At 43.0% G+C, this 27245-nt stretch overlaps 1 protein-coding gene across 1 annotated transcript; it reads left to right on the top strand.

The window, feature by feature from the left end:
* Positions 1-249: 249 nt before the first annotated feature.
* On the top strand, positions 250-27245 carry KCTD7 (potassium channel tetramerization domain containing 7). The gene is made up of 4 exons (XM_069757389.1): positions 250-579; positions 10021-10190; positions 17393-17571; positions 26265-27245. Exons 1-4 carry the CDS (start codon positions 430-432, stop codon positions 26639-26641), a joined length of 876 nt encoding a protein of 291 aa, XP_069613490.1. The 5' UTR covers positions 250-429; the 3' UTR covers positions 26642-27245.

Here is a 27245-nt window from a genome sequence, read left to right on the forward strand (position 1 = left end):
GCAGTATTACTATGGTCCTAGCAGCTGTATGGCTGTATTATTTCGGCCCTGTAGCGTTATAGGGCAGTGTTGTACGAGGGCACACTCACTGTCAGCTCTCGGGCCAGTTATGTGCCGCCACTATTGGACACAAAGGTGTCATTAATATTTAAGGAGCCTGAGGCGCAGATTCTGACAGGAGATGGAGAGGAAACAAACCAGCCACGTGACGCTCCCGGGGAGCCGCAGAGCCCGCCCTGTGACGTCAGCAGACAAGCTCCGGGGTGATGCCAGATACAAGTGTGTACAGACAGGTCACAGCCCGGGCACATAAACCACATACACCTCAGGACTGGCACAGCATGAGTGCCAGGCGGCTGTGACCTACCCGTGCCCGCACAGCCCTCCCCAGCTCTGACAAGTGAGGCCCCGGCAGAGAAGCTTAGAGGGATGGTGGTAGTTTCGGGGCAGTGTGACGACAGAGGGACCCCGGATGATGCCATGTCGAGTTCTGATGCTGAAGATGAGCTGATCGAGCCAGCTACCCCCACCCCGAGCAGTGCCACCTTCTCCCTGCACGGAAAGCTGCCCCCGCCGCAGGTAGGTCTGTGCCAGGCTCCTGGCAGTCTCCATTAGCGTCTGTCCTTCCCACTCCCTCAGCTGGCACCCATTGGCTGGGCAGGGCTGAGCACACAGGGATTGGCACAGTCCTGGGTGGGCAGCATGGGGGGCTCTGGTGCTGGGTGATGTGCCACTTGTGGCTGCTGTGGGAACGCTTCCAATGTGCCAGGCAGGGGTCATAGGACAATATCATATAACATGCAGGCAGAATCTGATCTAAAATATCTAATATTCATGTATAATAGAAATATAGTCTAAAATATTGTATAAAAATAAAAGTATAATACAATAACAATGCACTGTAAAATAGAACATATAACATAAAATTATCAAAAATCAAGTATACTATAACATTTAGATACAATCTAATATTTAAGTATACTATAAATATAGTCTAAAATATAATATGAAAATCATGTATAATATAATGTAAAATATGAACATCTAAAATACAAGGATAAGCAAAAATAAGTGTAAAAAAATAAGTATAATATGAAAAATCAAGTGTAATAAAATATTCAATATAATCTAAAATGCACATTGGTGATAGAAATCTATAAGAGCATGGTATCGTCCCCTGATGTGAGATCTCAGGCTTCTGGTAGCACCTTGGCATCGTGTGGTGACCTGGCATCGCTCACCATAGAGCAGCTGGGTCGGTGGGGTGTATGTGCCACTAGCACTACAACTCCCAGCAGTTTGGAATCGCACATGGTCCTCAGAGCTGGAGCATGTATAGTGGGTGATTATATTACCCTTTTCAACAAAGCCATTAACAGCAAGGAAAGTGGCATCCTGGTAGAAAAGGTTTGTCAAATAAAACCTATTAGGTGGCATAGCAATGATTAGAATAGTGGATCTGTTTCGGAAGGATGCGCCATGTTTATTCTTGTTCTGTTAGTCCTAAAGCGAAATCTGCCAATTTGCCATTGCTGCCGAGTTCCCCTGTCCGAAGTGTTCTCCTGTTCTTTTCCCCTAAGGTTTTGTGTTTTACTTGTAGTTGTAAACGTTTATTCTTCCACCATATTAGTCATTCTCCTTGTTAATGCAACATCAAGGACTGGATATATTTACGGCGAGGTACCATGACATTATCCCACATGCAGTGTCTGTGTCTCCCCATATAGTTACTGGTCACCATTGAGGATGTATCGGAGCCTGTGTCTTCTGTGTCCATTTACCATGTGCACAAGGAAAGCTCCCATCACATATCTAACCTTAACATTCCCTTCCAAAAGCCTCCATGCAGGCGGAATACATTGGGGTTTCCATCTTTTTACTGTATAGAATAGTGTAGTACATTGGTGCCCATATCATGCTTTCTTAACCCCTTCATGACCGTGGGATTTTTCATTTTTCCGTGTTCGTTTTTCGCTCCCCTCCTTCCCAGAGCCATAACTTTTTTATTTTTCCATCAATTTGGCCATGTGAGGGCTTATTTTTTGCGGGACGACTTGTACTTTTGAACGACATCATTGGTTTTAGCATGTCGTGTACTAGAAAACGGGAAACAAATTCCAAGTGCGGTGAAATTGCAAAAAAAGTGCAATCCCACACTTGTTTTTTGTTTGGCTTTTTTGCTAGGTTCACTAAATGCTAAAACTGACCTGCCATTATGATTCTCCAGGTCAGTACGAGTTCATAGACACCTAACATGACTAGGTTATTTTTTATCTAAGTGGTGAAAAAAAATTCCAAACTTTGCTAAAAAAAAAAAAAATTGCGCCATTTTCCGATACTCGTAGCGTCTCCATTTTTCATGATCTGGGGTCGGTTGAGGGCTTATTTTTTGCGTGCCGAGATGACGTTTTTAATGATAGCATTTCGGTGCAGATACGTTCTTTTGATCGCCCGTTATTGCATTTTAATGCAATGTCGCGGCGACCAAAAAAACGTAATTCTGGCGTTTCGAATTTTTTCCCGCTACGCTGTTTAGCGATCAGGTTAATACTTTTTTTTAATTGATAGATCGGGCGATTCCGAGCGCGGCGATACCAAATATGCGTAGATTTGATATTTTTTTTATTGATTTATTTTGATTGGGGCGAAAGGGGGGTGATTTAAACTTTTATGTTTTTTTTTATTTTTTTCACATTTTTTTTAACTTTTTTTTTTAACTTTTGCCATGCTTCAATAGCCTCCATGGGAGGCTAGAAGCAGGCACAACGCGATCGGCTCTGCTACATAGCAGCGATCTGCTGATCGCTGCTATGTAGCAGAAATGGAGGTGTGCTGTGAGCGCCGACCACAGGGTGGCGCTCACAGCCACCGGTCATCAGTAACCATAGAGGTCTCAAGGACCTCTATGGTTACCATTCACAAGCATCGCCGACCCCCGATCATGTGACGGGGGTCGGCGATGACATCATTTCCGGAAGCGGTAGTTAAATGCCGCTGTCTGCGTTTGACAGCGGCATTTAACTAGTTAATAGGTGCGCCTATTACAGGCACATGTCAGCTGTTCAAAACAGCTGACATGTCCCGGCTTTGATGCGGGCTCACCGCGGAGCCCTGCATCAAAGCAGGGGAGCCGGCATCGGACGGTATAGTACGTCCGATGCCGGTAAGGGGTTAATATTATATATTTTTTTGCAGTAGAGGTCTAATTGTGACAGATGAGCACAGCGCTTGGCTATCTCTGGGGGTGCCATTAGGAATTAAAGCAGTGTTCCCCAACTCCGGTCCTCAAGAGCCACCAACAGGTCATGCTTTCAGGATTTCCTTAGTATGGCACAGGTGATGGAATTATTGCCCGTGCAGGTGATGCAATTATCTCCTGCACAATAATAAGGAAATCCTGAAAACATGACTTGTTGGTGGCTCTTGAGGATCGGAGTTGGGGAACATTGAATTAAGGTATCAGGAATAACTTACAATCTTGAGAACACACTATTAGGCTACGCTCACATTAGCGTTGCGTCGGGCGCAGCCGCGGCGACGCATGCGTCATGCGCCCCTATATTTAACATGGGGGCGCATGGACATGCGTTGTCTTGCGTTTTGTGACACATGCGTCATTTTTGGCGCAAGCGTCGGCGCAGAGGATGCTGCAAGTTGCATTTTTTTTGCATCCAAATCAAGCCAAAAATGGACACATGCATCACAAAACAATGCGTTTTGCATGCGTTTTGCATGCGTTGTGCGTTGCGTCGCCGACGCAACACACAACAACGCAAATGTGAACGTAGCCTTATTGAGCGAAAGAAACACAGCGTGAAAGAGCAGTATATATTCCCAACATGGTGTAAATGCTGCGACTTCAGGGCACGTTGGTGTTATTTGCCCTGAAGCATGTTTTTTGCATATTTTTGGTCATTTTCAGAGAACTTGCTTCTTCATTTTTGACTCTTTCATGGTGTTTTTTTACTGGCGCTTTCCACTTGTTCTTTTTTTGTCTTTTCAGCAATGAAGAAACTGCTTGTGGTGACTGAGGCGAAAACACTCAAAAAGACGCCTGGGTCATCTTTTGGGCTTCGTTTGAGCCTTCCCGTTGTATTGTAAAGTATGGAGCATATTCAGAGCAGAAACCGCCAGAAGAGTGGTCCGCTCATTTCTTTTAGGCTATGTTCACATGTCCGGTAGTGATCCTTTAGAACGGATCCAGCAACAATCAAGTAAAATACGGATCCGTTACAAATGAAAGAAAAATAGATGAGTAATTAACCAGTCCATTTTCCATAGACTTCAATGTTAAAAAAAAACAAAAAAACACGATTCTGAACAGATCACTTATTTAAAGACGGACTAAAAAGTTGTCTGCACAACTGTTTTGCCCACAAATTGCTGCTGGATCCGTTCTTACTGATGATTTCTGGACATGGGAACACAGCCGTAGCTGACTGGCGTCTTTTGAATTCTGAAGCCTGGATATAGGAGTAGCAAGTCGTTTTTACATACAATTTTTTTTTTTGCATATCGTCATTCTTCTGAATGTTTACTGACTGCCCCCAAACCCCCCTAAATAAGAAATAGTTTATTTTTAATTATTATGATTTTGTTCTGTTTTTTTTTTTTTTTTTTTGCATTTTCCCCTTTTATTTGATTTCTTTTAGTGGCAGATTTAAAGCATCAGTTATTAATGCATTTTTATGTTCAGAAAACCTTTAATTCTGCATATAAAGAGGCCATGTCCCCAAGTCAATATTGGCCAGTTTTTGCTCTTATTTTATTCTTGCTGCTTCTCTTAGTATTTTGTTTTTTAAATAAATCCACCAAACGGTTCTAGAGATATGGGCCATTTTTTGTGGTCTTTATCAATGGGGGAGTGCCCACAGGGTAATAATTCAGAGCGGCTTAAAGACATGTCACCTAGAGAATCCCGTGTGCCACGCCACCTTGTAAGGACCATAAAAGTAGCACTAAATGAAAAGCCCCATATAGCTAAGACTCATATGGCGGATTTAAAGGGAAAAAAAAAATATTCTGGAGTAGCAGGAAGAAAATAAGAGCAAATACTGTCCCCTTTTGACTTGTTGACAGACCCCCTTTAAAAACACAACAGTATTTTTTACTGCATTTTTTGGGCTCCCCATAGAAGCCTATAGGACTACAGGGGAAAAATGTATAAAAAAAATACACAGTTCAGCAGCTTCTTTAACTGCACAGTGGCCATGAGCTTTCATAAAATCACATCAACTACGCTTGTACAAATGTGATAGATTGCCTAGCAAACAGGCAATCCCAGCATGTGTTGTGGCTATCGAACAGCCACGAGACATGCAGCCGCGGGGAGTCGAACATAGTATTAGAGCACCCCAAAGACACGGTGGGCACATGAGCATGCTCATATAACACCTTATCAGAGCACGTTCGTTCATCACTAGTGCTAATAACATAATTTGGGCTTATAATGTGTACTGTCAATATCCCCACATGACCCACTTTACAGCGTCGTCTATGTGCCCTCCTGTACTCTTTATATTTCCTCCCACTCTGAGCTGCAGTCTCTTCCACTCCCCAGTTCTGTATTCCGGCTTGGTGACATGAGCAGAAGGCGGAATCACTGAGGTGATATGTTGATTTAAACAGGCTTTATTGAAAAATGAGGAAAGCTGTGTGCAACAGGGTGGGCACCTGTGTGCCACCTGATGGTAATGGTCTGCCCACATCTTGCCTATAAGATTCCAAGGTGTTTTTTTTTTTTTCTGTTTCACTAGTTGTAAAATGAAGGCTGTAAGACTAGTGTAAATATAAACAGTTGAAACTAGAAGTTTACATACACTATATAGATATACTCATTATTCTGGCATTTGGGAAATATTAATAATTATGGTAATCCTAATTGACCTAAAACAGGAAAGGATTATTCTGATTTCATGTCAGATACTGAGAAAAACATGCACATGTGTCTTTTATATAGTGTATGTAAACTTCTGGTTTCAGCTGTAGATGCTAATCTTCTTTTTTCCATGAAATGAAGAATGAGACTTAGGAGTTTACCCAAAAAGAGCATCATTTGTATTATACACCCAGAGGAGGAAGCACTAAGCAGAAATTCCAGGAAATGTACGGGAATGACATTGATCTCTGCAGTTCTGGCCTTCCCCCAGAATAATCATGTGCACAGTCCCCGTCCCTTTCCCGCTAGCAGCGCCAGATGCATATGGTCAGGATGTCCTGGAAGCTCTGTCTGAGGGATACATTCCAATGCAAACAGCCTGGAACAATGTCCTATACTGACAGCACCATACTGTGAGCTAAGATGGGCCTGATCAGCGATCACGCTTGTATTTTCTTCGCTTGCTGCTTTACTGATAGAGATATTGCGTTTAAAATGGAAGACTGTTAAGAGGGCATTGTATATAGATTTGAGGAAATCTTATTCTACATTTTCATTGAGTTTTATGCAATGCATAGTAAGGAAAGTAGAGAATACACAAGTTACATGACTTTTGGATATGGTACGGATCCCCACTCCATCTTAAAACAACCATAACTACAGTAAACTTAGAGGCTGGAATAAATGCGCAAAACACATTATTTTGGTTATCAAAAAGGCCACAGCTTTATTTTAATCACAGGATTAAAACAATCAAAGTAGGAATCAGGAGAAGTGCTAGTACATTGGGATTCACAAGTACTGTGATACCCCCAGCTGTCTGACATACAGCACCAGGACAGACAGCCATAAAGGGGCAGCACGCACTGGTTTGCCATTCAAGCAGAGCCAGTAAACTTTCAGGGCACCAATGACCCTATTATCCTCACTCCTATGCTTAACAACTGTGCCCACCCCTGATTGACGTTACCATTACAACATCCTTGAGGGTGGCCACCAAAGCCGAGCCTGTTCACTACCATGAGCTTTTTACCTCCTCTGTTAGTTAAAATGAGTCCACCTTAACTTCCACCTGACTCCTAAACTGCAAAGCTGTGACGAGTTATAAATTACAAGTCATATTTGACACTTTTAGAATTTTTTTCTTTGTAAATCACTTTTGCAAACTTATAAAGAAGAAGTCCCTCCAAAAGCATTAAACTTAGCAAACCTCTGACTCACAAAGAGTCATCCTACAGCACTCGGGAGAGGAAAACCCCATGTGGAGGAAACCTCTAGGGAACCATGGCTGAAGGATTGACCTTCCCTTGGGCTTAGAAGTTAATGTTAACTCTTTATAGCCATGATAAAATTGGACCCGGTACAAGATATACAATAAAGCATTCATCATTGTAAAGTAAGGGTTAATTAAAACCTTTTAGGACCGTGATTATAACGGGGCAGGTGATGTTTTCTCCAGTTCATCCTGTGCGAGAAAGAGGGAGAGAGACAGACAGAGTTACCTCCTGTATATAAGCTTCACCCTCCTCACAGTAACACACCAGGCACAGACCTACTCCTGTCCTTCATCTTAAAGCAACATCACTCTTGCTTAAAGTCTACACCACTATACAAACAACGCTGCCAGAGTTAGTGGTCCACCCCTGCCAAAGTTTTGTACTCCTCTGCTTAGTGCTCCGGTGGTTTCTATATTTACAATCTGTGATTTTGTATGTTGTTGGTTATTATCTGTCTGGCAGGAGTAAGATATCCACTCTTGTTCCCTAAAGTTACTGCCCCAAAGATAAACAATCAGAGACAGAATCCTAAAAAGGAATATACAGTGCCTTGCGAAAGTATCTGGCCCCCTTGAACTTTACAACCTTTTCCCACATATCATACTTTAAACATAAAGATACTAAATGTAAATTTTTGGTGAAGAATCAACAACAAGTGGAACACAATTGTGAAGTTGAACAAAATTTATTGGTTATTTTAAAGTTTTGTGGAAATTCAAAAATGGAAAAGTGGGGCGTACAATATTATTCGGCCCCTTTAACTTAATACTTTGTTGCGCCACCTTTGGCTGCGATTACAGCTGCAAGTCACTTGGGGTATGTCTCTATTAGTTTTGTACATCGTGAGACTGAAATTCTTGCCCATTCTTCCTTGGCAAACAGCTCGAGCTCAGTGAGGTTTGATGGAGATCGTTTGTGAACAGCAGTTTTCAGCTCTTTCCACAGATTCTCAATTGGATTGAGGTCTGGACTTTGACATGGCCATTCTAACACCTGGATACATTTATTTGTGAACCATTCCATTGTAGATTTTGCTTTATGTTTGGGATCATTGTCTTGTTGGAAGACAAATCTCCATCCCAGTCTCAGGTCTTTTGCAGACTCTAGCAGGTTTTCAATAATGGTCCTGTATTTGGCTCCATCCATCTTCCCATCAATTTTAACCATCTTCCCTGCTAAAGAAAAGTAGGCCCAAACAATGATGCTGCCACCACCATGTTTGACAGTGGGGATGGTGTGTTCAGGGTGATGAGCTTTGTTGCCTTTACGCCAAACATCTAGTTTGCAATTGTTGCCTAAAAGTTCGATTTTGGCTTCATCTGACCAGAGCACCTTCTTCCATGTTTGGTGTGTCTCCCAGGTGGCTTGTTGCAAACTTTAAACAACACTTTTTATGGATATCTTTGAGAAATGGCTTTCTTCTAGCCACTCTTCCATAAAGGCCAGATATGTGCAGTGCACAACTGATTGTTGTCCTATGGACAGACTGCCCCACCTCAGCTGTAGATCTCTGCAGTTCATCCAGAGTGATCATGGGCCTCTTGGCTGCATCTCTGATCAGTCTTCTCCTTGTTTGAGATGAAAGTTTAAAGGGACGGCCGGGTCTTGGTAGATTTGCATTGGTATGATACTCCTTCCATTTCAATATGATCGCTTGCACAGTGCTCCTTGAGATGTTTAAAGTTTTGGAAATCATTTTGTATCCAAATCTGGCTTTAAACTTCTCCACAACAGTACCATGGACATGCCTGTTGTTTTCCTTAGTCTTCATGATGCTCTCTGTGCTTCAAACAGAACACTGAGACTATCACAGAGCAGGTGCATTTATACAGAGACTTGATTACACACAGGTGGATTATATTTATCATCATTAGGCATTTAGGACAACATTGGATCATTCAGAGATCCACAATGAACTTCTGGAGTGGGTTTGCTGCACTGAAAGTAAAGGGACCGAATAATATTGCACGTCCCACTTTTCCGTTTTTGAATTTCCACAAAAATTTAAAATAACCAACAAATTTCATTCAACTTCACAATTGTGTTCCACTTGTTGTTGATTCTTCACCAAAAATTTACATTTGGTATCTTTGTTTGAAGCATGATATGTGGGAAAAGGTTGAAAAGTTCAAGGGGGCCGAAGACTTTGGCAAGGCACTGTATAAGGAAACTTTTTGAGCCTATTTTGTGGTCTGTAACTAGCTAAAAATCTTTCCTGGCGGCAGCGCCATTTCATTACTGTGGAGGGACGATAATTTTTTGAGCACAGGTAAAATGCATAAGTATGTCACACTTGGGTGAAAAACCCTGAAAGAAGTGACAAAAACAGTGTGCATGAGATTTCTGACATCTCATAGGTTTTGCTGGTACTGTAAAAAAAAAAAAAAAAAAAAAGGGGCATAAAAAATGAAAAAAACAAGCAAAAACGCCCAGTGTGAACATAGTGTGCCTCCAATCTGACTGCCCTTAGTGGTTTACAACATAACGTAATAATAAACTGAAATCTAATTATTAAAATTTAAAATACCTTTGGTATAATCAAAAGCACATCTTCTGCACCCTGCGCTTTGTAAAGTCACAAATTTAAGGCTTTTCTTCTGGCAGGACTCGCACAATGCAGGGCATTGTTGGCTCCTCTGTGAATTGTTCTATTGTGCATGATTATCTGGGTGAACATTTTTCTGAACACTATGGAAGCGACTAGGTATATGTGCTGTATGCTTGCTCCATGCCAAACAGAAGCACTAATTTAGTAATCTCATTGGTATTTAGCTTGAACACCGCACTCCAGGTCTGTACATTATTCTCCCTCTCAATCCATAAACCATTGCTACTGGAAGTACCTTGTTCTTTATTCTTCTGCAGCTTCCAGAGGTTGTTCCACTTAGTGTGGGAGGCACGTGCTTCACCACCAGGCTGTCTACACTGCAGAGGTATGAAGACACCATGCTGGCTGCCATGTTTAGTGGACGTCACCACATTCCTACAGATGCTGAGGGCAGATACTTTATTGACAGAGATGGATCATACTTTGGGTAAGGAAGAGATAAGAACCACCTTGCTGTTTGGAAGTGCAATATCTGAGAAGATATAGACATGAATGTGACACTGTCATGTAGGTACTTCCATTATCCGCATAGCGTCGTTTTGGTCTTTCCATTTTTTTTTTTTTTTTACCTTAGACCCTTGTATATGTACTAGTACAGTAATCATTAGTTTGTGCTTTAAGATTTCAAGGACTAAAACTGTTGATAACATTTATTTAAGATAGGTGATCAATATCGGGACTATCGCCCCTGCTAATCAGATGATTAAAGTGGTCGCGGCCTGTATATAGTATTTTTCACATTGGCGGATCCTGATATTGCAGCTAGGCCCAATTCACTACCAAATTTAGAAAGGCACCGTCTCCCTGTAGTCATAATTTATTTATTTTTTTTACTTAAATGTATGTACTTGAAGCTAAAATTAATTTTTGGACTTTGGTTTCAATAAAGAGTTTGCTTTTACAGACTCCGCACATTCAATTTTTATGTAATTTGTGCTCATAAAGGAGAAAAAAAGATAGATAAAAAATGTACACACTCTCCCACTAGACCACCTGAACAATTCTCAGTTACCACATTCCACATCCAAAATAGACCGTACAACCCAGAGGCTATGGAAGGCAAATGTAAACTTTTTAGTCTAGAAAAATGATTTTTAGTCAAAAATGCATGCATTGTGAGCTTATAGAGGCGCAGTTCTTCTTTTAGGACCCTCATCTCGAACCAAGATTAAAGAAGCAAGTTTATTACTGTCATGGAGGACTCAGCATGCCTGTACATTAGATAAATAGCCTATTACGGTAATTTTAATAGCCTCTTTGTATGGCCTCATTCTCCGTGAGAAAGTAAGACGTCATGACGCACAAAATAAACCGGTTAGGCCCTCACATTGTGATTTTTTTTTTTTTTTAATATGGTATTTTATGTTCCACTAGTACCCCGTCCACTTTGTGAATGAGGCTGTGTACCGCAGACATGACACTGTCACTGGGTATACAGCACTATATACAGACCTGTCAATCATCTCAGTTTTCATGTTGCCCATTGTGACACCAGGGCAGACATGTCTTATCATATAAGATCACTGTGTACGTCGCTCCTTATAATTGTGCAGGCTTGTTTCTTACCTGTTACATAGCTACAGGTATATACAGGCCTGTCAGAACTTGCAGACATGATAAGCCACCTAATCTCTGGGGCCTTTGGGGCAGGCATGTCAAGTTCTAGTGATGCTGAGGGTCACCGTTATTCTATACAGGAAGCCACACATAACACTCATCTCTGTTGCTAACTATGACATAATTATTAATGTCTTGGTTCCAGCCCAGACACCACACAAACAAGCCACAGAGAAGGGAAGTAAAGGGAATGTCAAACAGAGCCAGACTTGTGAACTTTCTCCGCACAGACATCCTGATCATTCAGAGTAGACCCTCTGTCAATAAACAGAATGAAAAGCGGCTCTTTAATTCCCTGTTAGGGTACTTTCACACTAGCGTTTTTTGTAAATCCGTCACAATGAGTCGTTTTGCAGAAAAAACGCATCCTGCAAAAGTGCTTGCAGGATGCGTTTTTTCCCCATAGACTTCTATTGGCGACGCATTTGCGACGGATTTGCACACTTCGCATCCGTCTTGCGACGGATGCGTCGTGCTTTGGCGGACCGTCGGGGAAAAAAAAACCCTACATGTAACGTTTTTTTCTCCCGACGGACCGCTTTTTCCGACCGCGCATGCGCGGCCGGAACTCCGCCCCCACCTCCCTGCACCTTACAATGGGGCAGCGGATGCGCCGGAAAAATGCATCCGCTGCACCCATTGTGCAAAGCGTTAAACGCTAGCGTCGGAATCTCTCCCCGACGCATTGCGACGGGGAGATTCCGACGCTAGTGTGAAAGAAGCCTTATGTGACTGTTGTCTATGTACATTACATAAAGCTTGAGTGCAGTCACTTTATTAATGGGGCTGTCCACTCCTTTGATATTGATGACCTATCCAAGGTTATCAATATCAGAACGTTGAGGGTCTGACACTTGGCACCCCCACTGATCTTCTACAGCTGGATAACGGCTCATTGATGGGTGTGCCATGTGTTTGACCCCCACAATCTGTTATTGGAAACTGATCCCAAGAATATTTAATAAGTATCAAAGTAGCCAACAATGCCTTTAAGCCGTGCATAACTAGCAATTCCCCTGTTGCTGAAATTAAACCCTTTAGGCTGTGTGCACACGTTGCTGATTTTTCGCGTTTTTTTTTTCACGTTTTTTCATGATAAAAACGCTATAAACCCGCAAAAAAACAGCATACAATATGCATCCCATCATTTTGAATGAATTCTGCATGTTTTGTGCACATGATGCGTTTTTTTCACGGTAAAAAACGCAGCATGTTCATTAATTTTGCGTTTTGTTTTTTTTTGCAGATTTCCCACTATAAAATGCATTGGGAAATGTCCAAAAAAAACCGCATCAAAAACGCGCAAAAAACGCATGCGGATTTCTTGCAGATTTCTTGCAGAAAATTTCAGGTTTTTCTCAGGAATTTTCTGCAAGAAATCCTGAACGTGTGCACATAGCCTTACAAGTGGCAAAGATGCAATATTAACTTGGAGAGAACATTCACATGACAGCTTTTTTTTTTCGTTCTCAAAAAAATGGATCAATATGTCATCCATTTTTTTTTTTTTTCTCCTTTTTGTTTTTAAAAACTGAAGATATAAACTGAGCTTTTTTATTATTATTGTTGCCTAGCAATTTATTTATTGAAAACAGATGCAAACAGAACATACACTAATGTTTCATGGATTGGAAACACAGATCCATTAGAAAAATATGTTAACAGAGGGTGACTCCACTTAATAAATTTAGTAAGGTAAAGGTACTTTCACACTGAACAATTTAACAACGATATCGCTAGCGATCAGTGACGTTGCAGCGTCCTGGATAGCGATATCGTTCAGTTTGACACGCAGCAGCGATCTGGATCCTGCTGTGACATCGTTGGTCGGAGCGGAAATGCCAGAACTTTATTTCGTCGCTGGATCTCCCGCAGACATCGCTGAATCGGCGTGTGTGACGCCGATTCAGCGATGTCTTCACTGGTAACCAGGGTAAACATCGGGTTACTAAGCGCAGGGCCGCGCTTAGTAACCCGATGTTTACCCTGGTTACCAGTGTAAATGTAAAAAAACAACAAACACTACATACTTGCATTCCGGTGTCTGCTTCCCTGGACTGTCAGCGCCGGCCGTAAAGCAAGCACAGCGGTGACGTCACCGCTTTACGGCCGGCCGGCGCTCACAGTCAGTGCAGGAAGCAGAGCGCCGGGGGACAGACACCGGAATGTAAGTATGTAGTGTTTGTTTTTTTTACATTTACACTGGTAACCAGGGTAAACATCGGGTTACTAAGCGCGGCCCTGCGCTTAGTAACCCGATGTTTACCCTGGTTTCCAGGGGACTTCGCATAGTTGGTCGCTGGAGAGCTGTCTGTGTGACAGCTCTCCAGCGACGCTGCAGCGATCGGCATCGTTGTCTAGATCGCTGCAGCGTCACTAAATGTGACGGTACCTTTAGGAGGAGATGGATAGTCAGCTCACCAATCTTCATTAGATTCCAAGGTCCATCCATGCACGGAGCTGCTCTGCTCAAAGGCGTAGTCAAATTCCAAGCAGAAAAAAAAGGTTATCTCCAGCGTAGAAATTCATAGGAATAAAACTTCACTTATATTTAGAACTTTCTTTAAAACATGGTCTCAGACTTGTACAAGTTGTAGGGTCCCTGGTAAACTACCGACGCACGCGTTTCGACCTATGAGGTCTTGCTCATGGTCATACCATGAAACACGTCGGTAGTTCAATATGGACCCTACAACTTGTACAAGTCTGAGACCATGTTTTTAAGAAAGTTCTAAATAAAAGTGAAGTTTTATTTATATGAATTTTTACGCTGGAGACAACCCATTTTTTCTGCTTGCAACTTAATGAATTTGGCATATTTTGTCAGTGGTGTGCACCTTCCTCAGAAATGTTACTCCATTCGGGCTCAAATTTATCTAATGCCGGGGTCACACTAGAGAGGAATACGGACATATGAGAGGCGCAAAAACAACGCATTGCACACGGACCAATGTTTCTCTATGGGGCAGCTCCCATCAGCCGTATATTTCTCGGCTGTATTTTATGGGCTGAGAAAATCGCAGCATGCTGCGTTTGTCAGCATATTGCGCAAAAAATCCGTCTATGAAAGTCTATGCGGCCGAGAAAAATACGGATTACACACGGACCATGCATGTGACTTGCGAGAAATACGCACCGGTGTTCTATAGAAAAGCCGGTAATTCAGTGCGGTGTACAGTAAAATTACGCTGACAGGTTAGAATAGAATAGATAAAATAAATGTCTACACATAGAATAGATATAGTAGCTTCGTAGACTTGCGGTGATGCACCTCCTGGTGGCATAAACTCACGCTAGAGTTCATATGAGTTTATGCCACCAGGAGGTGCATCACCGCAAGTCTACAAAGCTACTGTTCCCCTGCATTCCATTCATTCCCCAGTTTTTACAGCCAGGGGCGGCTGCATTAGCAGGCTCCTGGTTGTAAAATTATTTAACCTCTTCAGATGGATATACATCGTGAGACATGTATGGCGGACAGGTATGGGATATTGTTGTTTTTTTATTTTTCCATTTTTTTTCAGAAGATCGAGGGTCGTCAGTTGGATTGAGCGTAAAATAAAGATGTTAAAACCCCATGTGTATTTATTTCATTAAAATACTTTATTCATAGTGTGTGGTTTTTTTTTTTTTAACCCTTTATTACTATTGGATTAATAATGGAGAGGTGTCTTATTGACATCTCTCCATTATTAACCTGGCTTAATGTCACCTTACATTAGCAAGGTGACATTAACCCTTTATTACTCCATATCCCACCGCTACAGGGGAGTGGGAAGAGAGAGGCTAAGTGCCAGAATAGGCGCATCTTATAGATGTGCCTTTTCTGGGGTGGCTGGGGGCAGATGTTTTTAGCCATGGGGGCCAATAACCATGGTCCCTCTCTAGGCTATTAATATCTGCCCTCAGTCACTGGCTTTCCCACTCTAGCGGAGAAAATTGCGCGAGAGCCCATGCCAGTTTTTTCTGCGATTTAACCCTTTATTTTAACACCTAGAGCTCCCAAATTTTGCACACAAACACTTCTAACATTAGTAGTGAGGAGTATATAAAAAAAAATAAGGGATATGAAATGGTTTACTGTATGTAAACCATCCTGTCGGGCTTTAGAAGGAGATAGCAAAAGCCGGCAATTGAATAACCGGCTTTTCTGCTATCTAGCTTTGTTATTTATATATATGATTACATTAGAATTAAACCTGAAGGTAACTGGCCAGTCGCTGTAAACAATGTTTCTGTTTATTTTCACTTTCACCCCTATAATTCTTCACCTTCTGCAAACTCCCCTAATCCCTACTCCTAGCAAAGAACTGTCCATCTCCTCTTCAAACCTCCCCATCCATCTCACCTCCTCCTCAGAACTGTTCCTTAACATACAATCCTCTGTCTCAAAGCACAGGCAGCCCCCTCATGCCCTTTCCTGCTCCCACCTGCTAACACTTTCTCTGCTCCTTCTCACTGCTGGTGATATCTCTCCAAATCTTGGTCCTCCTCACCATATTCCCACAGTCATTTCTACCTCCCATCCATGCTCTATCACAAACTTCCGTAACCTCTCTAACCTTATACCCATTCGCCCAGCTCCCGCTTCCCCAGTCCCACTAACAGGAGCTCTGTGGAACGCTCGCTCTGTCTGCAACAAGCTTTCCTACATCCATGATCCTTTTTGTTACTACCAAACTTTCCTTCTTCGCCATCACCGAAACCTGGCTCACCCCTTCTGACACAGCCTCTCCTGCTGCACTCTCTTACGGTGGCTTCCACCTTTCTCACACACCCCGCCCCAGCAGCAAGCATGGCGGAGGAGTTGGTTTTCTCCTGTCAGATAACTGCTCCTTCACCCCAATCCCACGGCCACCCTCTGTTACCCTCCCTTCCTTTGAGGTGCACTCTGTACACATCTACTCCCCCTCCAACCTCCAACTAGCTGTCATCTACCGCCCCCCAGGCCCAGCCACCACCTTCTTTGACCACTTCACCACCTGGCTACTTCATTTCCTTTCTGCGGACATCCCCACTATCATCATGGGCGACTTCAACATCCCCATTGACACTTCCCTCTCAGCTGCCACTAAACTTCTATCTCTCACTTCCTCCTTCGGCCTCACTCAATGGTCTTCTGCAGCCACTCACAAAGATGGTCACACACTGGACCTCATCTTCACCCGCCTCTGCTCCCTATCTAACCTCTCTAACTCACCTCTTCCACTCTCTGACCACAACCTTCTCACATTCTCATCTCTCTCCACTCCATGCCTACAATCCCCACCCCACAAACTTTCACACCCTCGCAGAAATCTTAAACATCTTGACCTACATTCATTCTCTGAATCCCTCCTCCCTCTCACAGACATAAGTTCCATACACAATGCGGATGACGCTGCCGCTCTATATAACACCACAATAGCTGTAGCTTTGGAATCTGCTGCCCCACTTACACATACCAAAGCTCGCAAAATCAACAGACAGCCCTGGCACCCCAGCCTGACCAAAGAACTGAGGCGAGCTTCCAGGGCTGCTGAGCGCAGACGGAAAAGATCCCACTCCAATGAGCACTTCATCGCATTCAAACAGTCCCTCACTACTTTCAAGACCACACTCGCCACAGCTAAACAAACCTACTTCTCATCTCTCATATCCTCTCTGTCTCACAACCCTAACCAGTTATTCAACACCTTCAATTCTCTCCTCCGTCCCCCAGCACCTCCTCCCTCCCAACTTATCTCCGCTGAAGACTTTGCCTCATTTTTCAAGCAGAAGATTGATAGCATCAGATCTAAAGCCGCTAGGCAAAAATTTATGTAACTGAACATGAGGTTTTCAGCGTATTTTTGCGTATTTGGTCTGTAAAAAATCGACAGTATTTTTATACGTTGTGTGTGACTCCAGCTTAAATGTGGGATTAAGTCCAAGCTCTCAATTCACTGATTGTTAATGACATAATGTCTTCATCACATGTTAACGTTTGGGACCACTTTTGTCATCAGTGTAACGAAATGTTTTTATTTTTAGAGATATATTAAATTTTTTACGCTGTGGTGAACTACCTCCCCGAAGCCGTGTTAAAATGGTCTACAAAGAGGCTCAGTACTATTCCATTGGGCCACTGCTTGACCTCTTGGACAAGATGCAGCCTCTTACCGGAGAGAAAGTGAGGCAAGCATTCCTGGACTTAATGCCTTATTATAAAGGTAAGGAAATATTTATGTTCTTACTATTGCATCGTAGACTGCGACATTTATTGATTATTCTCTTCCCAGTATCATAAATGGACATAAATAGGTACTATAAGGCCACATTCACACGTTCCTTTTTATCCTGCGGGTTCTCCCGCAGCGGATTTGATAAATCTGCAGGGCAAACCCGCTGCGGTTATCCCTGCACATTTATCGCGGTTTGTCCTGCGGGTTCCGCTGCGGGATTTACCCCTACTATTGATGCTGCATATGCAGCAATATGCAGCATCAATAGTAATGTTAAAAATAATAAAATCATGGTATACTCACCCTCTGACGTCTCAATCTCCTCGGCGCTGCAGGCGGCGGTCCGGTTCCAAAGATGCTGTGCGACCAGGACCTTCGGTGACGTCACGGTCATGTGACCGCGACGTCACCGAAGGTCCTGGTCGCATAGCAAACCTGAGACCGGACGGCCGCGTGCAGCGCTGAGACTTCAGAGGTGAGTATAACATTATTTTTTATTTTAAATTCTTTTTTTTTAATACAAATATGGTTCCCGGGGCCTGGAGGAGAGTCTCCCGGGTATAACCCGCACATTATCCGCATTACTTCCCGCATGGTGTGCACAGCCCCATGCGGGAAGTAAGCGGATCAATGCACTTCTATGGGTGCAGAATCACTGCGATTCTGCACAAAGAAGTGACATGGTCCTTCTTTTTTTCCGCAGCAATTCTGCGCGGTTTTTTTCGGGTTTTTCCGCATCATGTGCACTGCGGTTTCTGTTTTCCATAGGGTAACATTGTACTGTACCCTGCATGGAAAACAGCTGCGGACCCGCAGCGGCAAAATCGCCGCGGTTCCGCAGTAAAAACCGCATAGTGTGAACATGGCCTAATAAATCCCTGGGAAATATTTCCTAGAATGCTTCGTTATAATAAAAAATTAGTACTTACCATGAAAAATCCCAGGCACATGAGCACCTTATTGCTTGAACTCAGCTTTAATTGTGTACACACCTGAGTAAATTTTTGTAGACGCCCACCATACCTCATAGCATGCGAGTATGAGTCGGAATAGTGTTTTTTACTGTGTTTTTTTTTGTATGGAATATATGTAGCAAACTACGCCATTTTTATGCAAAGATCTGCAGTAAAAAAAGATATACATTTTGATAATCCTTTTTGTATTATGGCGTCAGAGCCTTCTAGCAGAGGTATATTGTCACTTCCAGTGGAAGGCAAAAGTACTAACAGAGCCTAACTATTAGGGCAGAGACAGACTGCCATATTTCTCCTGCGAGAATCGCACTGCACAGAGTGGCTGGCACCTCTCCTGACCTGAGCAAGACTGCGTGATGGATTACTATGCAGCCGTCAAGCTCAGGTCAGGAGAGCCGACAGCCAGTACGAGGTTTACGATGCAATTCTCCCACGAGAAATACGACAGTCTGTGTCCTGCCCTTAGAGTTCTTGCCACCAGGTTAAAAATGGCAATTTTTTTTTCTTTCATCTCATTTTTGCAATTTTTAAAAACCTACTATACGTGCCTGATATTTGCTTTTTAATTCAGTAATAAGTTTTATTGCCAAAAGAATCCTGTGATCATATACAAATTAGCACTAAATAAAAAGGTTCATGTTCCTGGAACCTGAAGGCAGATTTAAAATACAAAAAAGGAATACTACAGTGAGCAGTGAGAATAAAATAAGAAGTCAAACTGGCCACTTGTGACCTGACAACAGGTCCTCCTTAACACCTTCCCAACATAACGTACTACATCATATGTCAGATCCTTGTCTTTGATGCAGGTTCGGTAACTGAGCCCGCATCTTTCCTGCCAGATTGTAGCTGTGTTATTCAGTCATCATCTACCTCCCACAGCCATTTGTGGAGACAAAGGGTAGCCATGACAGCTGGAGATCTGCTGAAGACCCCCATAGATGTCATGTGAATGACATTAGTTAAAGACCTTAATTTTTGCTATACACTGCAATATTGCAATTGGATGATCGCAGGTTCAAGCCCACTAAGGGGACTAAAAATATAAACGAATATGTTTGAATTCCCTCCTTCATCCTCCATTAAAAATAAAAACTAAGAAAAAAATACACAAATATACAGTGGCATATGAAAGTTTGGACACCCCTTGGCAGAATTGCTGTTATTGTGAGCAGTTAAGCAAGTTGAAGATAAATTTATCTCTAAAAGGCCTGAAACTAAAGATGACACATTTCCTTTGTATTTTAGGCAAAAAAAAAATATATTGTCTATTTTTACACCTTAAAAATTTAAAAAAAGGAAATTAGGCCAATGCAAAAGTTTGGGCACATTTACATGCCACTGTATGTGGTATGTTTAAGTCCAGAAAAGATTCAGTCTATCAAAATATAATATAACTAGATGGTGGCCCGATTCTAACACATCGGGTATTCTAGAATATGCATGTCCACGTAGTATATTGCCCAGCCACGTAGTATATTGCCCAGCTACGTAGTATATTGTCCAGCTACGTAGTATATTGTCCAGCGACGTAGTATATTGCCCAGCCACGTAGTATATTGCCCAGCCACGTAGTATATTGCCCAGCCACGTAGTATATTGCCCAGCCACGTAGTATATTGCCCAGCCACGTAGTATATTGCCCAGCCACGTAGTATATTGCCCAGCCACGTAGTATATTGCCCAGCCACGTAGTATATTGCCCAACTATGTAGTATACAGCACAGAGCCACGTAGTATATTGCCCAGCCACGTAGTATATTGCCCAGCTACGTAGTATATTGCCCAACTATGTAGTATACAGCACAGAGCCACGTAGTATATTGCCCAGCCACGTAGTATATTGCCCAGCCACGTAGTATATTGCCCAGCCACGTAGTATATTGCCCAACTATGTAGTATACAGCACAGAGCCACGTAGTATATTGCCCAGTCACGTAGTATATTGCCCAGCCACTTAGTAGATTGCCGAGCCACGTGGTATATTGCCCAGCCACTTGGTATATTGCCCAGCCACGTAGTATATTGCCCAGTCACGTAGTATATTGCCCAGCCACGTAGTATATTGCCCAACTATGTAGTATACAGCACAGAGCCACGTAGTATATTGCACAGTCACGTAGTATATTGACCAGTCACGTAGTATATTGCCCAGCCACGTAGTATATTTCCCAGTCACATAGTATATTGCCCAGTGACGTAGTATATTGCTGAGCCACATGCTATATTGCCGAGCCACGTGGTATATTGCCCAGCCACGTAGTATATTGCCCAGCCACGTAGTATATTGCCCAGCCATGTAGTATATTGCCCAGCCACGTAGTATATTGCCCAGTCACGTGGTATATTGCCCAGCCACGTAGTATATTGCCCAACTATGTAGTATACAGCACAGAGCCACGTGGTATATTGCCCAGCCACGTAGTATATTGCCCAGCCATGTAGTATACAGCACAGAGCCACGTAGTATACAGCACAGACATGTAGTATATTGCCCAGCTACGTAGTATATTGCCCAGCTACGTAGTATATTGCCCAGCCACGTAGTATATTGCCCAGCCACGTAGTATATTGCCCAGTCACGTAGTATATTGCCCAGCCACGTAGTATATTGCCCAGTCACGTAGTATATTGCCCAGTCACGTAGTATATTGCCCAGCCACGTAGTATATTGCCGAGCCACGTGGTATATTGCCCAGCCACGTAGTATATTGCCCAGCCACGTAGTATATTGCCCAGCCACGTAGTATATTGCCCAGCCACGTAGTATATTGCCCAACTATGTAGTATATTGCCCAGCTACGTAGTATATTGCCCAGCCACGTGGTATATTGCCGAGCCACGTGGTATATTGCCCAGCCACGTAGTATATTGCTCAGCCACGTAGTATATTGCCCAGCCACGTTGTATATTGCTCAGCCACGTAGTATATTGCCCAGTCACGTAGTATATTGCCCAGTCACGTAGTATATTGCCGAGCCACGTGGTATATTGCCGAGCCACGTGCTATATTGCCCAGCCACGTAGTATATTGCCCAGCCACGTAGTATATTGCCCAGCCACGTAGTATATTGCCCAACTATGTAGTATACAGCACAGAGCCACGTAGTATATTGCCCAGTCACGTAGTATATTGCCCAGCGACGTAGTATATTGCCCAGCCACGTAGTATATTGCCGAGCCACGTGGTATATTGCCCAGCCACGTAGTATATTGCCCAGTCACGTAGTATATTGCTCAGCCACGTAGTATATTGCCCAGCCACGTAGTATATTGCTCAGCCACGTAGTATATTGCCCAGTCACGTAGTATATTGCCCAGTCACGTAGTATATTGCCCAGCCACGTAGTATATTGCCCAGTCACGTAGTATATTGCCCAGCCACGTAGTATATTGCCCAGCCACGTAGTATATTGCCCAGTCACGTAGTATATTGCCCAGTCACGTAGTATATTGCCCAGTCACGTAGTATATTGCCCAGCCACGTAGTATATTGCCCAGCCACGTAGTATATTGCCCAGTTACGTAGTATATTGCCCAGCCACATAGTATATTTCCCAGTCACGTAGTATATTGCCCAGTGACGTAGTATATTGCTGAGCCACATGCTATATTGCCGAGCCACGTGGTATATTGCCCAGCCACATAGTATATTGCCCAGCCACGTAGTATATTGCCCAGCCATGTAGTATATTGCCCAGCCACGTGGTATATTGCCCAGTCACGTGGTATATTGCCCAGCCACGTAGTATATTGCCCAGCCACGTAGTATATTGCCCAGCCACGTAGTATATTGCCCAGTCACGTAGTATATTGCCCAGCCACGTAGTATATTGCCCAGTGACGTAGTATATTGCCCAGCCATGTAGTATACAGCACAGAGCCACGTAGTATACAGCACAGACATGTAGTATATTGCCCAGCCACGTAGTATATTGCCCAACTATGTAGTATACAGCACAGAGCCACGTAGTATATTGCCCAGTCACGTAGTATATTGCCCAGCCACGTGGTATATTGCCGAGCCACGTGGTATATTGCCGAGCCACGTGGTATATTGCCGAGCCACGTGGTATATTGCCCAGTCACGTAGTATATTGCTCAGCCACGTAGTATATTGCCCAGCCACGTAGTATATTGCTCAGCCACGTAGTATATTGCCCAGTCACGTAGTATATTGCCCAGTCACGTAGTATATTGCCCAGCCACGTAGTATATTGCCGAGCCACGTGGTATATTGCCCAGCCACGTAGTATATTGCCGAGCCACGTGGTATATTGCCCAGCCACGTAGTATATTGCCCAGCCACGTAGTATATTGCCCAGCCACGTAGTATATTGCCCAGCCACGTAGTATATTGCCCAGCCACGTAGTATATTGCCCAACTATGTAGTATACAGCACAGAGCCACGTAGTATATTGCCCAGTCACGTAGTATATTGCCCAGCTACGTGGTATATTGCCCAGCCACGTGGTATATTGCCCAGCCACGTGGTATATTGCCGAGCCACGTGGTATATTGCCCAGCCACGTAGTATATTGCCCAGTTACGTAGTATATTGCTCAGCCACGTAGTATATTGCCCAGTCACGTAGTATATTGCCCAGTCACGTAGTATATTGCCCAGCCACGTAGTATATTGCCCAGCCACGTAGTATATTGCCCAGCCACGTAGTATATTGCCCAGTCACGTAGTATATTGCCAGTCACGTAGTATATTGACCAGTCACGTAGTATATTGCCCAGCCACGTAGTATATTGCCCAGTTACGTAGTATATTGCCCAGCCACGTAGTATATTTCCCAGTCACGTAGTATATTGCCCAGTGATGTAGTATATTGCTGAGCCACATGCTATATTGCCGAGCCACGTGGTATATTGCCCAGCCACGTAGTATATTGCCCAGCCACGTAGTATATTGCCCAGCCATGTAGTATATTGCCCAGCCACGTAGTATATTGCCCAGTCACGTAGTATATTGCCCAGCCACGTAGTATATTGCCCAGCTATGTAGTATACAGCACAGAGCCACGTGGTATATTGCCCAGCCACGTAGTATATTGCCCAGTGACGTAGTATATTGCCCAGCCATGTAGTATACAGCACAGAGCCACGTAGTATACAGCACAGACATGTAGTATATTGGCCAGCCACGAAGTATATTGCCCAGCTACGTAGTATATTGCCCAGCCACGTATGTAACAGGTTAAAAAATAAAAAATAAACATACTCACCTTCTGAAGGGCCCCTTGTAGTCCTGTCGCCTGTGTGCGGTGCACGCGGCAGCTTCCGGTCCCAGGTTTGGTATGAGCGCAGGACCTGTGATGACGTCGCGGTCACATGACCGTGATGTGATGGCAGGTCCTTCCCACATAGCATCCTTCGCACCGGAACCTGACGCTTGCACTGCCGAGGACAGGACGACACGTCGGAGGGTGAGAATAACGTTTTTTTTTTATTGCTATTATTATTTTTAACAGTAGATCTTTTTACTATTGATGCTGCATACGCATCATCAATAGTAAAAAGTTGGTCACACAGGGTTAAGAGCTGCATAAGCGGAGTGCGTTACACCGCGCTCCGGTAACGCTGGCATTAACCCTGTGTGAGGGCTGACTGGAGTGGAGTATGGAGCGGGCACTGACTGCGGGGAGGAAGGAGCGGCCATGTTGTCGCCGGACTGCGCTTGTCGCTGATTGGTCGTGGCAAAATGTCCACGACCAATCAGCGACTTGGATTCCATGACAGACAGAGGCCGCGACCAATGAATATCTATAATAGAAGGACAGACAGAAAGACGGAAGTGACCCTTAGACAATTATATACTAGATATTAATCAACCTGATTGGTAAAAAGAGAAAATGAATTGCCGCATCACTGCAAAAAATGTAGTAAGAAGCAACCAAAATGTTGTGTCTACCTCCGAATGGTACCAATAAAAACAGCAGCTCGCCACGCAAAAAAAACAAGCCATTGACCAAAAGAATACATAGTGGGTCTTGGAAAATGATGAAACAAGTGAATTATTATTTTTATTTACAAGTTTACACATTTTTTTTCACCTCTTAAATAAAAAAAAACATATTTGCAATCTGCGTACTTATACAGACCAAGATAATCCGATTTCCATGTAGTTTTTACTGCTTATTGAATGCCGTAAATTCAAAAACCAAAGACTATTGTGGAATTGCACTTTTTTCACAATTTTGCCACAATTGTAATTTTACCTGTTTTCCACTACATCACATGGTAAAATGAATAGTTTCATTCAAAAATACAACTTATTCATCAAAAAAAAAAAATCCCTCCTACGGCTATACTGACGGAAGAATAAAAAATATCGGGAAGGGGTTACTACGGCTATATTGACGGAAGAATACAAAATATCGGGAAGGGGTTTCTACGGCTATATTGATGGAAGAATAAAAAATATCAGGAAGGGGTTTCTATGGCTATATTGACGGAAGAATGAAAAATATCGGGAAGGGGTTACTACGGCTATATTGACGGAAGAATGAAAAATATCGGGAAGGGGTTTCTACAGCTATATTGACGGAAGAATAAAAAATATTGGGAATCGGTTACTACGGCTATATTGGCGGAAGAATAAAAAATATCGGGAAGGGGTTACTACGGCTATATTGACGTAAGAATAAAAAATATCGGGAAGGAGTTTCTACGGCTATATTGACGGAAGAATAAAAAATATCGGGAAGGGGTTACTACGGTTATATTGACGGAAGAATACAAAATATCGGGAAGGGGTTTCTACGGCTATATTGATGGAAGAATAAAAAATATCAGGAAGGGGTTTCTATGGCTATATTGATGGAAGAATAAAAAATATCAGGAAGGGGTTTCTATGGCTATATTGATGGAAGAATAAAAAATATCAGGAAGGGGTTTCTATGGCTATATTGATGGAAGAATAAAAAATATCGGGAAGGGGTTACTACGGCTATATTGACGGAAGAATAAAAATATCGGGAAGGGGTTACTACGGCTATATTGACGGAAGAATAAAAATATCGGGAAGGGGTTTCTATGGCTATATTGATGGAAGAATACAAAATATCGGGAAGCGGTTTCTACGGCTATATTGACGGAAGAATAAAAATATCGGGAAGGGGTTACTACGGCTATGTTGACGGAAGAATACAAAATATCGGGAAGGGGTTTCTACGGCTATATTGACGGAAGAATAAAAAATATTGGGAAGCGGTTTCTACGGCTATATTGACGGAAGAATACAAAATATCGGGAAGGGGCTTCTATGGCTATATTGATGGAAGAATAAAAAATATCGGGAAGGGGTTTCTACGGCTATTTTGACGGAAGAATGAATAGTATCGGGAAGGGGTTTTAAAGTGGTTTTTCAGTCTTGTTACCGTAGCCCAACTGTGTGCCATATGTGATGGTCTACAGCAGCCACCACTGGCCCTGCAGTGACCACAAGAAGTGGTGGCACCAGTACCTGGCAGCATGGGAAGAGCTTTGTGGCACATGCATGTATAGAATATAGAGGTGGAGGAAGAACGTGGAGGAAGAAATCCACATGTATTATATTTTATTCTGAGCTGATATGAGCAGTGTTTCACAATTCTTGATTTTTAATGTTCCCAGTAATAGAGCACATAATGAAATATATAGGGAACGCTGTGCTGTGTATGTCCATAGTTGCCTATTTATAGAATGTTTCTTTTAAAGATCACTTGGAACGGATCATTGAGATCGGGAAACTTCGCGCTATGCAGAGGAAGGCCAGGTTTGCCAAGCTGAAGGTTTGCGTCTTCAAGGAAGAGATGCCCATTACTCCTTATGAATGCCCACAGTTCAACGCGTTACGTTTTGAGAGGAGTGAGAGCGAATCCAAGCACTTTGAGCATCAGTGCGACGTGGATGTGTCTTTTGGGCCCTGGGAAGCAGTGGCTGATGTGTATGACCTCCTCCATTGTATAGTCAGTGATCTCAGCAAGCGAGGCATCACTGTGGAGCACCAGTGCATTGGAGTGTGCGATAAGCACCTAGTTAACCACTATTATTGCAAACGTCCCATCTATGAATTCAAAATTACTTGGTGGTGAGAGGTTCACACTATCGGCCAAGGTGCAGGACCAAATATTATTAAACTGGTTGCACGACCAATTAGCTAGCAAGTAGCACTGCAGATGTGGCGCAGACTGTTACTGCCATCTGTGGCATGAGAACAAGGTATAATATACATTTCGGTAGCTGCGTTATACCAAAAGGAGCAGACAATAAGCTAATTGCACTTATAGCCCACAATTTGGGACATGACTTTGAAAGAACGCTGACTGAGCCACCCTTTGTATGGGGTAAAAGAGTGCTTGAGTGGTCATCCCATAGAGAAAGCGGTCTCGCTCCACCGCAGCACAGCTCAGTGCATAGTGATGTAGAGTAATACAGGGAAATATTAGCGTTACAAAGCATACAATGTAGGAAATCAAAATACCCCGAATATATGCTTTTCTCCCAATTTCTCACTGTATTTCTAGTTGTTTTTTTGAGACCCTCCTTCCCATTAATAATTATATTTATAATTGTTTTAAATAATGAAATTACATTTACTAGTGTTTAATTTATTTCTTGCATTATATTAATGTCATGACTAATTTTGTCTGCAGTAATTGATGACTTATGTGACCGTATAAATATACTGTAATTTGA

Source organism: Ranitomeya imitator, chromosome 3, assembly GCF_032444005.1.
Source record: "Ranitomeya imitator isolate aRanImi1 chromosome 3, aRanImi1.pri, whole genome shotgun sequence".
Taxonomy (NCBI): Eukaryota; Metazoa; Chordata; class Amphibia; order Anura; family Dendrobatidae; genus Ranitomeya; species Ranitomeya imitator.

Coding starts and splice junctions, on each gene's coding strand:
- KCTD7 (XM_069757389.1), top strand. CDS start 430: ATGGTGGTAGTTTCGGGGCAGTGTGACGACAGAGGGACCCCGGATGAT. Junction 10,191..17,392: donor AGAGATGGATCATACTTTGG/GTAAGGAAGAGA, acceptor TTTTATTTTTAG/AGATATATTAAATTTTTTAC. Junction 17,572..26,264: donor CTTAATGCCTTATTATAAAG/GTAAGGAAATAT, acceptor TTTCTTTTAAAG/ATCACTTGGAACGGATCATT.